This window comes from Arachis stenosperma, chromosome 5 (genome assembly GCF_014773155.1).
Source record: "Arachis stenosperma cultivar V10309 chromosome 5, arast.V10309.gnm1.PFL2, whole genome shotgun sequence".
Classification (NCBI taxonomy): Eukaryota; Viridiplantae; Streptophyta; class Magnoliopsida; order Fabales; family Fabaceae; genus Arachis; species Arachis stenosperma.
Genome location: NC_080381.1, coordinates 141280300 through 141298035, shown reverse-complemented (window position 1 = coordinate 141298035; position 17736 = coordinate 141280300). Strand labels below are relative to the sequence as shown.

Sequence of the window (17736 nt, the reverse complement as noted above, 5' to 3'; positions counted from 1 at the left end):
TGTGTAATAGTTCAACTTTTACCGTCTTATGTTACTTTTTCAATTTATTAATCTCCTAGTTTTTTTCATGCTTCTGCCTTCACTATGTCTTTTTTTTTGTTTGTCAGAACCTTCGCTATATCTTGATTCATATTTCATACCTTTGTTTGGAGGTGGAGTAAACGAGACTCCGGATCCAATCCAGTCCATGGAGATGGGTCTATTTTCCTTTTCGGCCCAACCAGCCCATCTTTTTTTTTTCTATTTTGTCCAACCAATTAACTAGTACATCAAGAAAAGGTTATTCACTTTTTTCCCCAAACATGTCGAAAGGTACTTTAAGTGAAACCGTATACTACTATAACAGTAACACTGCAGTTATAGAGAGAAAGATCTTTGAACAAGACAAAATGGTGGTACTTTTATTATTTGTTTATTTGATGGAACGAGATGTGAAGTAGCGTTATATTAAATTTCTAAATCCCTCACCTTGTATTGTGAAGATATAGAATCATCTCGTCCTTCTCTTTACGGGCTGCTTTCTTTAATTGATTTGTAAATTCTCCTTTTTAAGATTTTATTTCTTTTCGTAATGTTTTCAAAGTTATGCTTAATGAGTTAGTAAGAGGATGGTTTACTGGTGAATGTGACATGTATAGTTGGACAGTGTGGTTCAGGTGGACTGGTCTTTGGTACAATTTTCGGTGCAAGTGATTTAAATTTGTGTCAGAAGATTGCGCAGATAGATGCTCCACACAACACTATCACTGTGCATACACTTCTTAAAAAGCTGTACTAAATGTCTAAATCTCACTAAATTATTACTAAATGATATTCACTATACAATAAAAGTGAAACAAAATTATTCAAATATCATCCTTAATTACTATCTGTGGAGTCTTTAGCCCCATTAAATGTATGTTTTTATTAATTTTAGGCGAATAGTGTAATAAACTATAGCAAAGTAATATTACTTATTAGTATTAGTATTGAAATGCGACACCATACTTGCTTTTCGTTTTTGGTAGAAGCACCATACTTGCTTTCATGTGATTTTAATATTATATGTCACATTTATTTTATGTTCATTTCAAACCTTGGAGAATCAACCTGCACGTTAGATTCCCTGCACCACTACTTGATAATTTCTTATGAAGGAGAGAGAGAGAGAGAGAGAGAGAGAGAGAGAGGGAAGCCATGAAGGTGAAGAGTGGTGAGGTAATATGAATGGTTTTCCATCATATCAAGGGCATGTCTTGTAGCTTCATATTATTAGCGAGGAGTGTGAGTGTGAGTCTGTGTGCAGCACATGAAGATTGCAGAGGTCTTTACTATCTCTCCTCACATTGCATTCATCTTTTGGTAGGGTCTATGCTCAGAGAGACAGTGCTTAAGTATTTATGTGGTTGCAGTAAATAATTGCCCCCCGCTTGAAGAGATGAACTTAATTCAAATGCCCCAGTCTCAATCTCAAGAGCAATAGAGAGAACAAGGGATCTATCTCTATCTAGCACTGCACTTTCTTAGCCATATTTCATGGGAAGTGAAAGAGAAGAAGAAGACAACTCAGCCACCAATCCCACAACAATCTCTAGCACGCTAACAATCAAGATTTCAAGCAGCAGCAGCAAGAAGCAAGGTGAAGAGACTACAGAGAATTCAAATTTACCATCACCAAACATAAAGAACTCCACAGAATCATCACCTTATGGTTCTCCTCTTGTGTCTCCACCTTCATCAGCATTTGTTTCGGCGTTGCAATCCCCCTATATATCTCCAAGGGCCATAACCCCAGATGATTCTCACTTGGAAAAACCACCACCACCAACAGCAACAGCAACAGCAACAACCACCACCACCACCCATCCTTCGACCCCAGAAGACGTGCCAAGCAGTTCCTACACTCCCCCTTCTGATCAGTATGAGTTTTCCGATGACAATGCTGACACGAATCTCAAGTTTGTGACATGTGTTCCCATCCCTGAAGCAGCTGATCCACGCATCTCATTCTCATTTCCGGTCCCTAGAGTTTCCTTTGCAAAAGGCTCTGTTTCCCCTGCTTCCAATGCCAAACTCAGAAGCTGTGATGTTTACATTGGCTTCCATGGCCAAAATCCCAAACTCCTGCGCTTCTGCAAGTGGCTCAAGTCCGACCTCGAGCTTCAGGGAATCGATTGCTTGCTTGCTGATAGAGCCAAGTACACCGATAGCCAGAGCCATGAGATTGCTGATAGAGTCATTTGCTCAGTGTCATTCGGGTTGGTGGTCGTCTCAAGTGGCAGCTTCCTCAACCATCTGAGCATGGAGGAGGTTAGATTCTTTGCTCAAAAGAAGAACTTGATTCCTCTCTTGTTTGACACAGGACCTGCTGAGATCATGGATCTTCTTAACTGCAACTCAATTGACAAAGAATGTAGAGAGGCCATCGATGGACTCATGAGGTGCAACGAATTCAATCTAGGGGCCCATGATGGTAATTGGAGAAGCTGCATATCAAAAACTACAGGTATTTTAAGGGCAAGGCTTGGTAGGATGAATGGTGACCAGAGAGACAATATGCAAGGATTTGAGAATCTACCTTTTCCAAGGAACCAATACTTTGTTGGCAGGGAGAAGGAGATTATGGAGATTGAAGGTCTCTTTTTCGGACGAGGGAATTGCGTGGAACAAGTCCAAGATCATTGTATGCCATTCAACAAAGGAGAAGCTAGTGGAAGTGGACAATCTGAAGGCCTTGCAGACGAGGAAAGTGAACCGGTTATGCGCAAAGGTAGGAGATATATTAGTCTAGAGATGGGGAAGAGCAAAGAACCAACCTTAGAGGCTTGGGTTGAACCACTCATAGGAAACAATTCATTGAAGAGGTTGAAGCATAAGAAGTCAAAGAGTGGAAACTTCAAAAGCTTGTGTAGTAGTGTGATTTGCATCACTGGAGTTTCTGGTATAGGGAAATCTGAGTTGGCACTGGAATATTCTCACAGATATCACCAGAGATACAAAATGGTGTTGTGGGTTGGTGGTGAAGCTCGGTATCTCAGGCAGAACATATTGAACTTGTCCCTCAATTTGGGCTTGGATGTTGGTGCTGATTCTGAGATGGAAAGGGGTCGAATTCGCAGCTTTGAGGAGCAAGAATTAGAAGCATTCAAGAGGATCAAGAGGGAATTGTTTGGTGAGACACCTTACTTGCTAATAATAGACAATCTTGAGACTGAAGAGGAATGGTGGGAAGGAAAGGATATATATGACTTGATACCAAGAAACACAGGAGGGACTCATGTGATCATTACTACAAGGCTGTCCAAAGTTAACAGCTACGATACTATTCAGCTTCCACCACTGCCATTATCCGAAGCAATGATTCTGATAAAAGGAAGAAAAAGGAGGGAGTATCCAGCAGATGAGGTAGAATTCCTTGAAAAATTCAATGAGAAGCTTGGACGGTCGAGCTTTGGTTTGTGGGTGATTGGTTCGATGTTATCTGAACTTGCAATTTCCCCCTCTGCACTGTTTGAGGCCATTAACCAAATGCCACTAAGTGGAGATTCAAACTCATGCTATATGAGCATTGCAGAAGAGCAATGGTGCAAAAGCAATCCTTTCCTCATGAAGAGCCTCCTTTTCTGTGTAGGAACCTTGGAGAAAACAAAAGCAAAAGGGAAGCTGCTAGCAATGAGAATGCTTCTTGTTGGCGGTTGGTTTTCTCCCGCTCCCATTTCAGCAAGTCTTTTGGTCAATGCAGCAAAGAGTATTCCTGCTGTTGAAAATCATCTCCAAAAGTGGACCAAAATTCTGAGCCTAACATCAGGTTGTTTATCATCACGGACGTGGAAAAATGATGAAGATTCAGCAATGCTTCTGGTGAAAATGGGACTGGCTCGAATGGCTAACCAACATGATGGATGTTGTTGGCTCCAGTTCCATCCCATAACACAGGCATTCGCCAAAAGCAGAGGCGGTTTGCAATATGCCAAGGCTGCATTTGAAGGAGTAAGAAAAATGGGTAACCATGTAAACTCAGGTCATCTGTGGTCATCAGCATTTCTAGTGTTTGGATTCAAATCGGAGCCGCCGATTGTGCAGCTAAAAGCAATTGACCTGGTTCTGTATATCAAAAGAACAGCTCTGCCCCTGGCAATCCAGGCATTTACCACTTTCTCAAGGTGCAATTCAGCTTTGGAGCTCTTGAAGGTGTGCACCAATGCATTGGAGGAGGTTGAGAAGTCGTTTGTGTCTCAAATCCAAGATTGGTCCCATGATTCGATTTGTTGGAAGAGGAGGATGCTGCAAAGAAGCCAAAAAGTGGATGAATATGTGTGGCAGGATGTGACGTTGTTGAAGGCAACATTGCTGGAGACAAGAGCAAAGTTGCTTGCAAGAGGGGGCCATCTAGACAGTGGCAAGGAGCTATGCAGAACATGCATCAGCATCAGAACTGTGATGCTTGGCCATAACCATGCACAGACCTTGGCTGCTCAAGACACATTGGCAAGATTGGTGAGAATGAGGACCAAGATATAAGAATCACTTCTACTGGACTTGTCAATTCTCATGAGTCAGTGTCCTTTACTGTAATTTTGGTGGTCATATCACCATTCAGAATTTTACTAGATATCTTAGTATGTTGCTGCACTTCTGTTCCAATTTTGTTATTCTACTGCTAAACTTGATAAAGTACCAATAAAGCTGATTTTGGAGAAAACACTTCTTTGGCAACTTGGAAGGCACTCATTGACTGCCCATTTTTCGCGTTTGTTCTAAAGCAATTATTATTACTTTCCTTTTCAATAAAGTCCAATCTGAATATTATGGATACGCATTAAAGAAGTGGAAGTACTTGGAAAAATTTGTATTTGACAAAACGAAATCCAGTTATTTACTCAATTATAGAATATCATATATCATGTAAGGTTGTAGGAAACTATGGTCATAACTCATAACTCAACGCTTTCACCAATTACGACTTGTATTACAAGTAAAATACCACCAAGACCTTAGAGTGGTGATACTCCAACAAAGGCGAGAAATTATAAACATTAGAACACGATATAAGTTACATATGATATTCGAAGTGACCATTTGTAATAGGATTCACAATACTCTTAGAATGTCAATTCCCTACTGATGACCAAGTACGTAATGGAATAGAATATTTAACTTTTCTAGTAACTGTCAAATAATCTTCAGGCCAGATGCAGAGACATCAGAAAGAGTTTACAGAAAATTACACAGAATAGAATTCAGCTTACAAAATGAAAACTTAATTTCACTTTTACGTAAAGCTATTGACTTCATTGACGACCCTGTTGAATATTGTGGAGCACATCGGATCAAAACGGTTTCTGATAATCTTGTGGTGGTGGCTGCTCCCACGGCCGCAAAAATCCTATACAAAAATGCAAATTAGTTTAGGTACCAAGGACGTAGGAACAGCAGGAGAGGATTCTGCAGAATAAACCTTTATATCTTGTTTTATAAAATCTAGAAGTTGACGCATCACATAAAAGTTGCAGTAAATCAATTACTTTAACCTTGGTTATTGACTCTGGGTTTTGTAGGTCGCAATCCGGATACAAATGTTCATGCACACGCCTATCACTCTATCCAGCTATATTTCAATGCACCGATACCCCTATCCCACTTCACTCACAAAGATCATGCTGCAGAGATACTTATCTGATCTTACTTAAATCTTACAAAATCTAAGAATTTCCCATTACAATTGGTAAAACTACACATTTGCTCTGATCAGAAACCTGTCAGAGAGAGAATCAGCAGCAAGATGCCTAATAAAGGACAAAGAAGAGACAGGCAGCTAGAGAATAATAACACACTCCGTAGCATAGCCAGATAGGTAATGCCAGGATTGGCCAAAATCTAGTGCTAAATTGAATATTTCCCATTAGCTTGTCTTGTTCTTCATCCTAAGCTTTTGTATCAACTCAGGAAAGTAATGTCTCAGTAAGACCATTTGCCCCAAACAGCTCAAATCTAACCAAATTAAAAAAAGAAAAAAGCAATAATAAATCTAAATGACCAATTCAACTGTTAGGGTATAGATTTTTAAGTGTCACACACAAATATTGGGTGACACGGCTGACATCTGTGGCAGAAAATTGAGTGACTTGGTTGGTTCAGAGGTGGAAATCTGAAAGGCAGGGTTAATCAAAGGAACCACACTTGGGTTGATGTGGTTCCAAGCAAACATGGTAGGAATGCATGGCTAAAGAGCATAGAGGGGGAGACCACTGAACATGCGAAGAAGACATGTTTAATCTCCCCTTCTCCCACACCCTTCAAAAAAGAAATCTCCCAAGTCCTAGCAAAATATAGAGAGAAAAGGATCTAGGAGAACCCATATGCAGAAGGTTTTAACATCGGGCATCACAGTGTTATTAACAATAGGGAAAAGGCTATGTGTGTTCCATTTTCGAGAACATAGCATATAGACAGTTATGATCTCGGCCATGTCAAAAGTAACGGAAAGTAGTAGAGCATTAACTAGCTATTCACCCATAATTGCATCATTGAAATTCAACTTACACAAATTACAGGAATTTTTAACACAAAAAGAAAATGAACTATTAGCTATTACTAAAAAAATGCAGCATACCTAGTGGTAGTGGTATCTCTCCCAGTGACATATATATGGAATCATCCTCGGCAAGTGTTCCCTGAAATGAAAATCAAATAAAACATGACGTAATCGTCAAGTCTACAAAAAGTTATATTAAATAAAGCATGTATTTTTAAGTCCATAATAATCTGAGACTACCATTGGCACGGTTCCGTTATGAAGGCCCATTTCATTGTGAACAGAATTTATGTCGGTCGATACTGAAGAACAGTTTGGAAAATCCGCCCCAAGCAATTCTGATAGCATTAGCCCGTAACCATCCTGAACATCATGTATATCAGCAGTACTTGGAGCATGGTTAGAGAAACCCTCAAGGCCTGAAAACATAGCCTCTGACCTGTGTATTTGAATGACAACGGATTAGTAAGAGAGCTGCAAGGTAAATAAAGAATCTTTAAAACCATATGATCCATCCAATGTTTTCACCAAGAAGAAATGATGAAAACTAGATCAATTAGGTCCTTATTGAAAGTGCTATAACTTGGATATAGAATAGAAACATCCAACAAGGTAGACATCAATCTTGAAAAAGAAATTTTTTTGGGGGGGAGGGGGGGGGGGGGTGCAAAAACATACTTTCTCTCCATATTGTCGATTGGCTTTTCTTCTTGAGTGGAATCACATTCTAGATCAATTACTTCAATCTCTTTGCCAGTTGTTGATTGAGTACTGAATTTGCCAGGTATACTAGTGCGACTCACGGTCAGATCTATATCAACTGGTACAGCTTTCTTAGTTTCAGAAACAGGGGGGTAAATAAGAATTGGATGATTAGCTTGATTTTCATGGACTTCAGACGCTTCCATGAGATTAAGATCACAAGTTCTAAACGAACTTGGCAACGATTGTTTCTCCTCTGAACAATGAAGAATCGATCTATCACCAACTTCTGTGAACTGTGAAGTAGTCATCAGGCTTCCCTGATCAGAGGTCATAGCCACTTTGTCAAGATGTGAAAGATCATCTTCCTCAGTGATCTCTTTCATTCCAATTGTGTTGATGGTTTCAAAGTAACCCTCAGTCCTTGGGGGAAGTGATGGCAACCACTCTTTCACTCTTTTGCTTTCCTCTCTCAAATCATCAACTTCAGCAACACGTTTTTCACCTCTTTCCTCGGACATTGAACCGCAACTTCCATGGTCCAATAGAGTTGCACTAGGTTCACGGTTATTATCATGCATATAACCTAAATCTTGTCCAGAATCAGTTCCAATAGATTGATCTACCTCAGCATTACATGCAGTATCTAATTCTTTCAAATCCTCATCAACATCATCATGATCAGGTTCTACATTGGACATGTTTGATTCAAGATGTTCCGAGGCATTAGCCACGTCAGATAGTAAATCACCTGAGGAGGAGACTTTGACAGACACATTTTCAGCCAATACTTGAGGTCCTTGAAGATCCCCTGCATCATGAGTGTCTTCATCTCCAACATTCTGTTGCGGATTACCCTTCAAATTCTTGTGTCCACGCAAAGAGCGAGGCTTGGTAGGCACCTTAATAAATTTGAATAGTGAGAGCAAATCAGTAATAGGTTCATTACTCTCCTGATCACTGGACTGAACAGATAAATTCTTTGAGCCGCCGGATTTCTCGGTATCATCATCGTCAGCAGTGCCATCCTTGACATCCATAACTCCGGCACTTGCATTCTCCATTGCAACCTCCACATCCACATCGCTTTTATCTTTTCCATCAGCAGAAGAAGTTTGTTTCAAGTCCATGGATTCCCCAGAAAGCATATCATTGTCTCCTTCAGCATGCAAAGTATCTCCAGTCTCGGTGCTTGGCACGGTGTCATTGGAATCGGATTTTGGTTTATCAACATCAGCAGCAACACCAATTTGGTGGGGGCGGTGCTGTTGCTGATTCAGGTCCTCATCTTTGTGTCTACTAAAACTGTCATCAGCATCATCATTATCCTTACGTTCAGGGGTATACCTAGACCTATCAGACCATGACCCATTCCTCCTAAATTCTCTACCGCCCCAATCCAAACCATTTCCCCTGAAACTTCCTCTCCTCCTGCTACCTTTCTGCCCAAAATCATCAAACCCCATCTTCCTCCTCCCAGATGGAATATCAGTTGCCACCGTATTCCCTAGCCGCGCAAGAGCAGAGGTCCGGCCACCTCCCTCGACCGGAAATTCGCCGCCCCCAGCACCGCCACCGTGCTTCTTGAAACTGTTATTTTGTTGCCACTTGAAGGAGAGCGCATTGGGGGGCAGCAGCCCCTGAGAGACCAAATACTCCGCAGCAAGACGACCAGCTTCGACGAAGATGTCTCCGCCAGCGAGGAGGGCAACTCTGCGGGAGGAGGAGGAGGTGGAGGGAGGCGGAGGGGGTGCTGGAGGAGGAGGGTGAGAGAAGGGTTTTGGGTTGGGATGGGGTCTTGAGAAGGAGGAATCCCGGTTGAGATGGCGGTAATCGGAGGTGGCATAGAAGCCTCGGGGGCTGCGCTGGCGAGGGTGCATCTCTGTTGGTGGATCGGTGAGTCAACTCAGTTCAGCTCAGCTCTCAGCTCAGCTGAATTTGTTGATCAAAGCAAAACATGCAATATATATAATAATAATATGCTGGTGCGACATAAGTGGAGACACCAGATGATTGTAATGAAAAGGTAGAAGAAGGAGAAGGGGATCAGCCTAATCTAATAATTCTAATGGTAATTAGTAATTAGGTTTAGGGGAAGGAAGATGCAGAGAGAGAGAGAGAGAGACTCGTGAATCTTGCCAATTTACGATGTGATTTCATTTAGCGACATCGAATCTAATCGAATCGATGAGCTGAGTTGAGTCCAGAATGAAGAAGGAAGAAGAAGAAGAAGCAAACATCTAACTGAAACAGGCAACAGCTTTGTGTGTTGTTGCACTTTTGCCTCCTTCCACTGCAGCTCCACTACCCACATCATGCCATTTTTTTTCTTTCCTTTTTTCCTTTTTTTGGGCTAAATTTTCCCTCTCTTGTTTAATTGTTAGGATTAAGTATTAACTTGTTATTAACACTTTAATCATTTTCTAATCGCCTTTAAAAAATTAGCTAAGCACCATTTTGATCGTTACATTTTTGTGTGTTTTGTGGGGGGGGGGGGGGGGGGGGGGGAGGATAATGTATAAAAATAAAAAACAAATTAACTAAAATAATCATAAAAATATAATTTTATTCGACGCTGAGTAAAATTATTTTTTAAAATTATATGTACATAAAAAAATTAGTTATTAATTAATTATTATATAAATACATGTTATTTTATATTTTTAATATATAATTTGTGTGTTTATATTTTAATATATATTTTATATTATTAATTAATTTTTTATATACATTTTGGATTATTATGATTGTAATTTTTATTTATTTGAGATAATATTTAATTTGATTTCTAAAATTTGAAGTTAAATTTAATTTAACCTTTAAAATTTTAATGCACTCAAATTGGATTTTGAAATTTGTAATTATAATTTGCATTAATTCTTATGCTAATTTTTATTAATAATATATTGATTTGAAATATTAACTCAAATTGGATTTTGAAATTTGTAATTATAATTTGCATTAATTCTTATGCTAATTTTTGTTAATAATATATTGATTTGAAATATTAACTTGTTGTGGTTTGGATTCTTCGTTTAAATTTCATATAATTTAAGATCTATTAAAATTTTTAGAAACTTAACTACTACTTTTAGAGTTTCGAATTTTTTAAATTGAACTTATTATTGTCATCTTTATAGAGATGTTTGAGAGCCAATTAAACTTATACAATGTCTAATAAATTTCAATGAAAAATCTAAATATTGACAAGTTAATGTACAAAATTAACAGGTCGTTCGTAAAAATTAATTTAAGGACTAACACAAATTATTATTATAAATTTTAGAATTCAAATTGAGTTAAATTGAATATTAACTCTTTTGTATATGAGAGATCAAATATTAAATATTGATTATATGTATACAGTTAATTTGTCACATAAGTATTTAATGTATACAGTTAATTATTAAAACCAAATATTTAAAATACAAAATAAGTTGAATTATACTCCATCAAAATGAAAAATTATTGAGACCAGTAATTTTTAATTATTATTTTATTAGTATAGATATTAATTTATATATAAATTTTAAAAAATATGAGTGTAAACGATATTAATTTATATGTGTAAATTCTATTGAATATAAGTAAAAATTATATATTTTTTTGTGTGTAAAATTTTTATAAATATGAGTGTAAAATTATTACTGACTAAATATTAATTAAAAATTATAATATTTATTAATTATATAATATTATTCTAAAAATATTTTTAATACAAAAATTTAATTAGACGATTGTATACAATTTTTTAGACTCTTAGCATTCAATAAATAATTTTTAAAGTATATGGATATAAAGGAAAAGGGTCCAAAACTTGAATTTGCAATATTTTTAAGGGGATGAGTGGAAAACAATCAAAAGTTCAAAACATATTGACATAGACAGGAAAGTGGAAAACATATTTTTAAGGGGTTTTCTGTAAATTTTGACAAATAGAAATGGGTGCTTGTAATTTCGTTTGACCAAAACACGTTTTGGGTGTTCATATTTGTGAAAAGAGAAAAACGCAGGGTGGAGGAGGTGGTGGGAAGTAAAGAAGAAGCAATAAGAAGTGCCACTTTGATTTCATTTGATTCGATTGGAGCCTAAGTCACTTTGCATTTAGGAATTAGGAGCAACGTTCTTAACACTATTCTCTCTCTTACGTTTCACCTTCCTCGCTCGCTTTCGCCATTTGATTCATGAGATAGCGACGCCACAAGGCCCATTGGAATCATCATCATCCCTTGATTGTATCTTCCAAAAATTACAAAAATTTTGAGAATTGGGATTTCAAATTCGGGATTCATTGAAGCGGTGTGTTTTCAATTTGGATGTTGGGTTTTGGGATTCAAGCCGATTTTCATTGATGGGTTTTTGAAGGAATCTGGGTAAGTTTTCGATGTCCGAGAGCGATCAGAACCGCCTTCTGGGGCTTCCACAAGATGCGGAGCGCGATGTGGAAGCTCAAGTATCGGAACGCTCAGTCGTCGTTAATGGAGGTGGTGGCAGCGGTGGCAGAGGAGGGTTCAGGGATATTCTTAGGCTGTCGGGTCACCGACACAGTTTCAAGCGTCTTGAGAAAGATGTAGATAGAGATAGAGATAGAGATAGAGATGGAGATAGAAGGGATCACCACAATCTTCATAATCACCACTCTCATTTGGATCTTCATGGTGATGAAGATGTCCTTACCGACAGTGCACCTCCAGAATGGGCTTTGCTTCTCATTGGTTGCCTCCTTGGCCTCGCCACCGGCCTCTTCGTTGCTGCTTTCAATAAAGGAGTATGCACCCCCCCCCCCCTCCTCTTTCTCTCTCTGTTTTGCTCTCTAATAAGTAATATATCGAGCTGCTTGCTTTGATGGATTATTCGGACTTGTCCTAATGGCTGGTCGCAATTTTTTTTTTTTAAAATAAGGTAGGTTCACATAATTGATCTAGATTCTAAGATCAACAAGGTTTTATCATGTTTAGGATGCGAGAATCTTGATCTCAATGGCTAGAAACTACGATGTTTAGGATAGATAGTTAGAAAGATTAACACTGCTGAGATCCAGATCATGTTTAAACTTGTTGAATATAATATTATGAATTTAATCTGATGGTATGTAATCATGCTGTCTGCCGGATGCTATGCTTTTACTGGTCGGGTGCGGTGCTGCCAAAATATTTAAATATTTCTCTAATATCAGTAAGTAGAAGTGCTGTTTCAATGGTTACAAGGTGGGCTGGTTTAGGAATTAGATAAACCAGGGTCTGTTTTATGGTTATCTTGTATGGCATTGAAGATGAAGTTATAAGAGTCATGAATTTTTCTACCAAAGAGAACGGCATCTTGTTGGGTGTGTATCCTTTCACTGCCGCAGCTTCTTGATATATAGCTACTCTTGGCTGTTTCCTCTTGCATGCTTGTCAGTCTGCCTCTGCATCGGCTAAGGTTCATGTGATGTATCCATGAGCCCACTATCATTGACATAAAAAGAAATATGATATGCTAGAGCTTTGCCATTTTCTACTCTGAACAAATTATTAACAGTAGAGGAGACCAAAATCACAAGTGCTCTTTTTTTTATTATTATTGTTTCAATCTCGTCAACAGCTATGGCTTATATAAGTCTTCCTATTGCTGTATTCATTTTATATCTTCTGTGTTACTCCTGTGAGACTCTGAAATTATTGAAGGTATTATCTCTTGGGAATTTGGGCATTAATAAATTTGCTGTCATGGTTGTCAGGCCATCTTTGATGCCTGTTTTTGTAATGTTGTAGTATTGTCATACTGACCTTCTGAAATCATTTGGTTTTGTGGTATCTAGCCATCTATATTCTATTTTTAGACTGGGTTCTTTACCGGCCAATTGTGGAATTCAAATGATCTGATATGTGCTGCTATGTGCTCATTTAGGTGCATCTAATACATGAATGGGCCTGGGCGGGTACTCCAAATGAGGGTGCTGCTTGGCTTCGTTTGCAGAGACTGGCTGATACATGGCATCGGATCCTTTTGATACCTGTCTTTGGAGGAGTCATTGTTGGCATGATGCATGGTTTACTGGAAATACTGGACCAAATAAATCAGTCCACTTCCTCCCAAAGGCAAGGTTTTGATTTGCTCTCTGGAGTATTTCCCACAATAAAGGCTCTCCAAGCTGCAGTCACTTTAGGTACTGGCTGTTCTTTGGGTCCTGAAGGTCCTAGTGTTGATATTGGAAAGTCATGTGCCAATGGATTCTCATTAATGATGGAAAATAACAGAGAAAGAAGAATAGCACTTATTGCAGCTGGTGCGGCAGCTGGAATTTCTTCAGGTAGCCTGGCAATCTTGTTAAAATCACTTTGTGAATCTCATTTAATGCCTATACATTTCATATTCTGCTCGTTTGAGCCTTGTTGAACTTTTTAATCACGATTTAACAACCAAAAAATTTGTTTAAAGCACAAACTTCTTATGGGTGTTCACATTATTCATGATTGGGAAGATAAACATAAGGACAATAAATTCTCAAGAATTTGAATTGAGAATTGAGTCCCTGGACAATTTTCTTTTATCCATATCTGGGCACCTAACTTTACTGGATAATGTGATCAATCAACCCTGTGTTTTGTTTCTAATTATGTTTGGTTTAAGAGTAAGGACTGATTGGCAGCATCTGCATTTTTCTTTTGATTTCTATATATTGGTTATTTTAGCTTTCAATTTTTCTTTCTTCAGGATTTAATGCTGCAGTTGCTGGTTGTTTCTTCGCCATTGAAACAGTCCTGAGGCCTCTTCGTGCAGAAAACTCTCCCCCATTTACAACTGCCATGATTATATTGGCTTCTGTTATCTCCTCCACTGTATCAAACGTTTTACTAGGAACCCACTCAGCTTTTACGGTACCTGCGTATGATTTGAAATCTGCTGCTGGTACTCTCCTTTACCTTGCTGTTTTTGTTATATACAGTTTATGTTTGTGACCATATTGTCTTTGTGCATCTATCATATTTGTTTTGATATGATGGAAAACGTCTCATACATATATATATATATATACACACGGATAACAAAGTTTATTAGAATTAGAATAGAAGATAATACACAACAGGGGATAACCATCCTTGCATAGATAAAAAAGAAAACGTCTCTCTTATTCTTTATCCCACCAAAGAGGTAACCACAAGAAGTTATCCTGCAAAACTCTGTCATTCCTCCCCAACCATTAACACCAAACAACAGCATTGCATGCACACTGCCAAAAATCATTGCCTTTCTTGAATGAAGTCTTAATTATGAAGTACATGTCTGATACTTCTTCATGATGTTGCTTGCAGAGCTACCTTTATACCTGATATTGGGAATGCTGTGTGGTGTTGTAAGTGTGGCCATGACTCGTTTGGTTGATTGGTTCACTGAATTGTTTGAGTTGATCCAGGAAAAGTTTGGCCTTCCTTTCGTGGTCTGTCCTGCTTTAGGCGGTTTAGGAGCTGGGATCATTGCTCTTAAATATCCTGGAATATTGTATTGGGGTTTCACAAATGTGGAAGAAATTCTCCATACTGGAACTAGTGCTTCAGCTCCTGGAATATGGCTCCTGACTCAATTGGCAGCTGCTAAGGTTATTGCAACAACTCTTTGCAAGGGCTCTGGGCTAGTAGGTGGTCTCTATGCGCCAAGTTTAATGATTGGTTCTGCAGTTGGTGCCGTATTTGGAGGCGTTGCGGCAGAAGTTATCAATTCAGCAATCCCTGGAAATGCTGCTGTGGCCCAACCCCAGGCATATGCTCTTGTAAGTTGACTTTGCTGTGCAGTATCTATATTGTATAAATGTCACTGATGACATCAAGCTTTGTTGATGTAAGCTCATATAATTACACGTTTTTTTTAATTTCTATCACAGGTTGGAATGGCCGCTACATTAGCATCTGTCTGTTCTGTCCCGTTGACTTCAGTTCTACTGCTGTTTGAACTGACCAAAGATTATAGAATACTGCTTCCTCTCATGGTAATTCTTCAATAAAATTCTTACCCGAAATTACATGATAGTGATAATAAATTGCTCACTTAGTTACATGTGCAGTTTTCTGCTGTTCTTCTATTCTTATGTTTAACAAAATGAAAAATTTGCAAACTGCATTCTTTTACCTCGACTGAACAAGAGAAGATGTTTGGTATATTCTTACATGCTCATTTTCTCATTGGTTGTTTCCCTGTATCTTATGTTAAAGCAAGGCAGAAGAAAATTCTTTCTCTATGGCATAATATTTTATTGATTTTACATAATATTTTTATTATAAAGGGAGTACTTTGTCCTATTGTAATTCTTATTGATTACAGTTGTCATACTGTGTTACTGTAAACTTTGTACCTAGGGGGCTGTTGGATTAGCAATATGGGTTCCCTCTGTGACAAACCGGAAGAAGGAAATTGACAACAAATCTGATACAAGAAACTCACCTAAAGGATATTCTCCAGTTTCACCTGCTGATGAAAATGAAGGTAACTGGAGACAGGCAAATGCTGCTGATGGTTTAGAACTCTCTGTTGTTGGTGATGCTGCTGATCATGAAGCAATTGACGAGGAACTTCATCTCGAAAATCTTAAGGTTGATAAAAGCTTTTAATCAATAAAAATAATCCTTCTCTTGTTAACTCTCCAGCAGAATGCTGACATGTGATCCTTTTTTTTGTCCATCAACTTTATGCCTTCATTAATGTCATTATTGCTCTTTTCAGGTTTCTCAGGCCATGTCTGACAGCTATCTGAAGGTTTCATCATCTGCAACCCTGAAAGATGCAATCCAATGCATTCATGATGGCCACCAGAACTGTGTGCTAGTGGTCGATCAAGAAGGTTTTCTGGAAGGAATACTGACATATGGTGACATCAGAAGGTGTCTTCCTGAGAAGTCTAGTGACACTTCTATGAGGGATTCAGGATTTGTGGATGTATGTAGAAAGTGCTTCTGCTCTTTATATATTTAAAAATCATTCTGCAAATTATTCTGGGATTAGTATTTTTCCCCCCTGTTCTTTCCTTTTACAATACATGACAATAGAAAATAAGTGAGGGTTCCAATTTCAGAATAAAATCATAACACAAATGGTTTCTATGTTTTGGTTCGGTAGGAATACAATTGGTAAGATGATATAATAAAGCTTTGATGAATAGGTTTTAAATGCAGTGATGAACAAATACATTAGTGAAATTCATGCCTGGATCTTCCTGTTATACTACTATGATAAAAATGTCAATTGATTTATTCATGAAAAATCCCAGTTATACTGTCTACAATACCTGTTGGTTAGTCTTGTCTCAAATAACATTTCAAATTAATATTTGACAGGCAAATACATGCTTAGTTTCCTCTGTTTGTACTCGGGGTATGACCTATCGTGGACGAGAGCGTGGACTTCTAATCTGTTATCCCAATACCAGTTTGGCTGTGGCCAAGGAGTTAATGGAAGCCAAGGGCATTAAGCAATTACCAGTGGTTAAACGTGGTGGAGATCGCAATAGAGAGAGGAAGCGGAGAATTGTTGGTCTTCTTCATTATGATGCACTATGGCATTGTCTCAGGTTAACTTATTATCTAATACTTGTTTATACTTTAATTTCTGTTTCCCTACCTATCACTAAAGCTGGGTTTCTCATTTCAGCACATAAAATACTTGCAGATAATTTTTGTTAGGCAAACTACGTATGTTAGTCAGAGTTAAAATGTTGAAGTGCTGCAGCATATTTCTGTAGATGTCAAGACTTGAGTTTAGGTTTATAGTTCTTTCTTCACTGCCATGTGTGTTTGTGAATGTTTGATCAGACATATTTAGTTGCCGAGTATATACATATACTTTCTTTAAATTTTTTTCTTGCTAGAGGAGATCTAGATGATCATAAGCGAATTTTTCTTTCTGTGGTTTGAACATAATTGTTATGCCATTTGATCTATGTTGTTAATCCCATTTAGTGGTATAAGACTTGGCCACTGCTGCAATTGGATAATGTTTAGATACCTTTTTCATGTGATACTGAACGAAATTATAAGAATTATTTTAGCCGAAGATATTCATGGTGCATTTGATATTTTGCAGGAAAGAGATTAACCATCGTAAGGAAGTGAATCGAAATAGGAGAGAAAACCATTTGGCTGTGGAACCTGCAAACGGGCATTAGCTTGGTTACCCTCACCAAAGAAACAGTGAGGAGGTAGCATGGATCTCCTTGATTACCCTTTTGAAAGCCAAGTTATGAGTGAAGACTGATTATATAAGTTGATGTATATTTTAGTGCCTCAATCCAATGGTGACAAGTTAAGCTGAGATTCTTTTGCATAATTTAGCAAAGTGCATCTTGTAAAGTAACTATAAGAAAGAAGCAAATGAATATCGAATACAATGAGATTTGAAAAGCATATTCGTGTGTCTTAATAATCAATCTGTTACTCACCTAACCATTTAACATGTATGATTATAAGGCTTCTTTCAACTACTAAAAGTCAAGTCAACAAATATGAACAATATAGATAGTTGAGGAGTGAGTGAGAGAGAGAGAGAAAGAG

The 17736-nt window shown here is 38.0% G+C and overlaps 3 protein-coding genes across 3 annotated transcripts; 2 read left to right on the top strand and 1 right to left on the bottom strand.

The window, feature by feature from the left end:
- The first annotated feature begins 1262 nt into the window (after positions 1–1262).
- On the top strand, positions 1263–4624 carry LOC130981842 (uncharacterized). The gene has a single exon (XM_057905575.1). The coding sequence runs from the start codon at positions 1516–1518 to the stop codon at positions 4498–4500; it is 2985 nt and encodes a 994-aa protein (XP_057761558.1). The 5' UTR covers positions 1263–1515; the 3' UTR covers positions 4501–4624.
- Positions 4625–5015: 391 nt separating this feature from the next.
- On the bottom strand, positions 5016–9578 carry LOC130981843 (uncharacterized protein At4g26450). Its single transcript, XM_057905576.1, has 4 exons — positions 7193–9578; positions 6755–6953; positions 6593–6653; positions 5016–5365 (listed from the first exon to the last, which is right to left on the bottom strand). The coding sequence occupies exons 1-4, from the start codon at positions 9094–9096 to the stop codon at positions 5310–5312; spliced, it is 2220 nt and encodes a 739-aa protein (XP_057761559.1). The 5' UTR covers positions 9097–9578; the 3' UTR covers positions 5016–5309.
- Positions 9579–11183: 1605 nt separating this feature from the next.
- On the top strand, positions 11184–17589 carry LOC130980035 (chloride channel protein CLC-f). Its single transcript, XM_057903633.1, has 9 exons — positions 11184–11984; positions 13106–13508; positions 13913–14107; positions 14512–14966; positions 15078–15182; positions 15550–15783; positions 15914–16126; positions 16525–16757; positions 17270–17589. Exons 1-9 carry the CDS (start codon positions 11601–11603, stop codon positions 17349–17351), a joined length of 2304 nt encoding a protein of 767 aa, XP_057759616.1. The 5' UTR covers positions 11184–11600; the 3' UTR covers positions 17352–17589.
- Positions 17590–17736: the final 147 nt, after the last annotated feature.

Excerpts from the sequence above, each read along its gene's own strand:
- LOC130981842 (XM_057905575.1), top strand. The coding sequence starts at position 1,516 with ATGGGAAGTGAAAGAGAAGAAGAAGACAACTCAGCCACCAATCCCACA.
- LOC130981843 (XM_057905576.1), bottom strand. The coding sequence starts at position 9,096 with ATGCACCCTCGCCAGCGCAGCCCCCGAGGCTTCTATGCCACCTCCGAT. Across the intron at positions 6,654-6,754 it reads ATAACGGAACCGTGCCAATG|GGAACACTTGCCGAGGATGA; the intron begins GTAGTCTCAGAT and ends TTTTCATTTCAG. Across the intron at positions 5,366-6,592 it reads AGAGATACCACTACCACTAG|GATTTTTGCGGCCGTGGGAG; the intron begins GTATGCTGCATT and ends ATTTTTGTATAG.
- LOC130980035 (XM_057903633.1), top strand. The coding sequence starts at position 11,601 with ATGTCCGAGAGCGATCAGAACCGCCTTCTGGGGCTTCCACAAGATGCG. Across the intron at positions 13,509-13,912 it reads GGCAGCTGGAATTTCTTCAG|GATTTAATGCTGCAGTTGCT; the intron begins GTAGCCTGGCAA and ends TTCTTTCTTCAG. Across the intron at positions 16,758-17,269 it reads GCACTATGGCATTGTCTCAG|GAAAGAGATTAACCATCGTA; the intron begins GTTAACTTATTA and ends GATATTTTGCAG.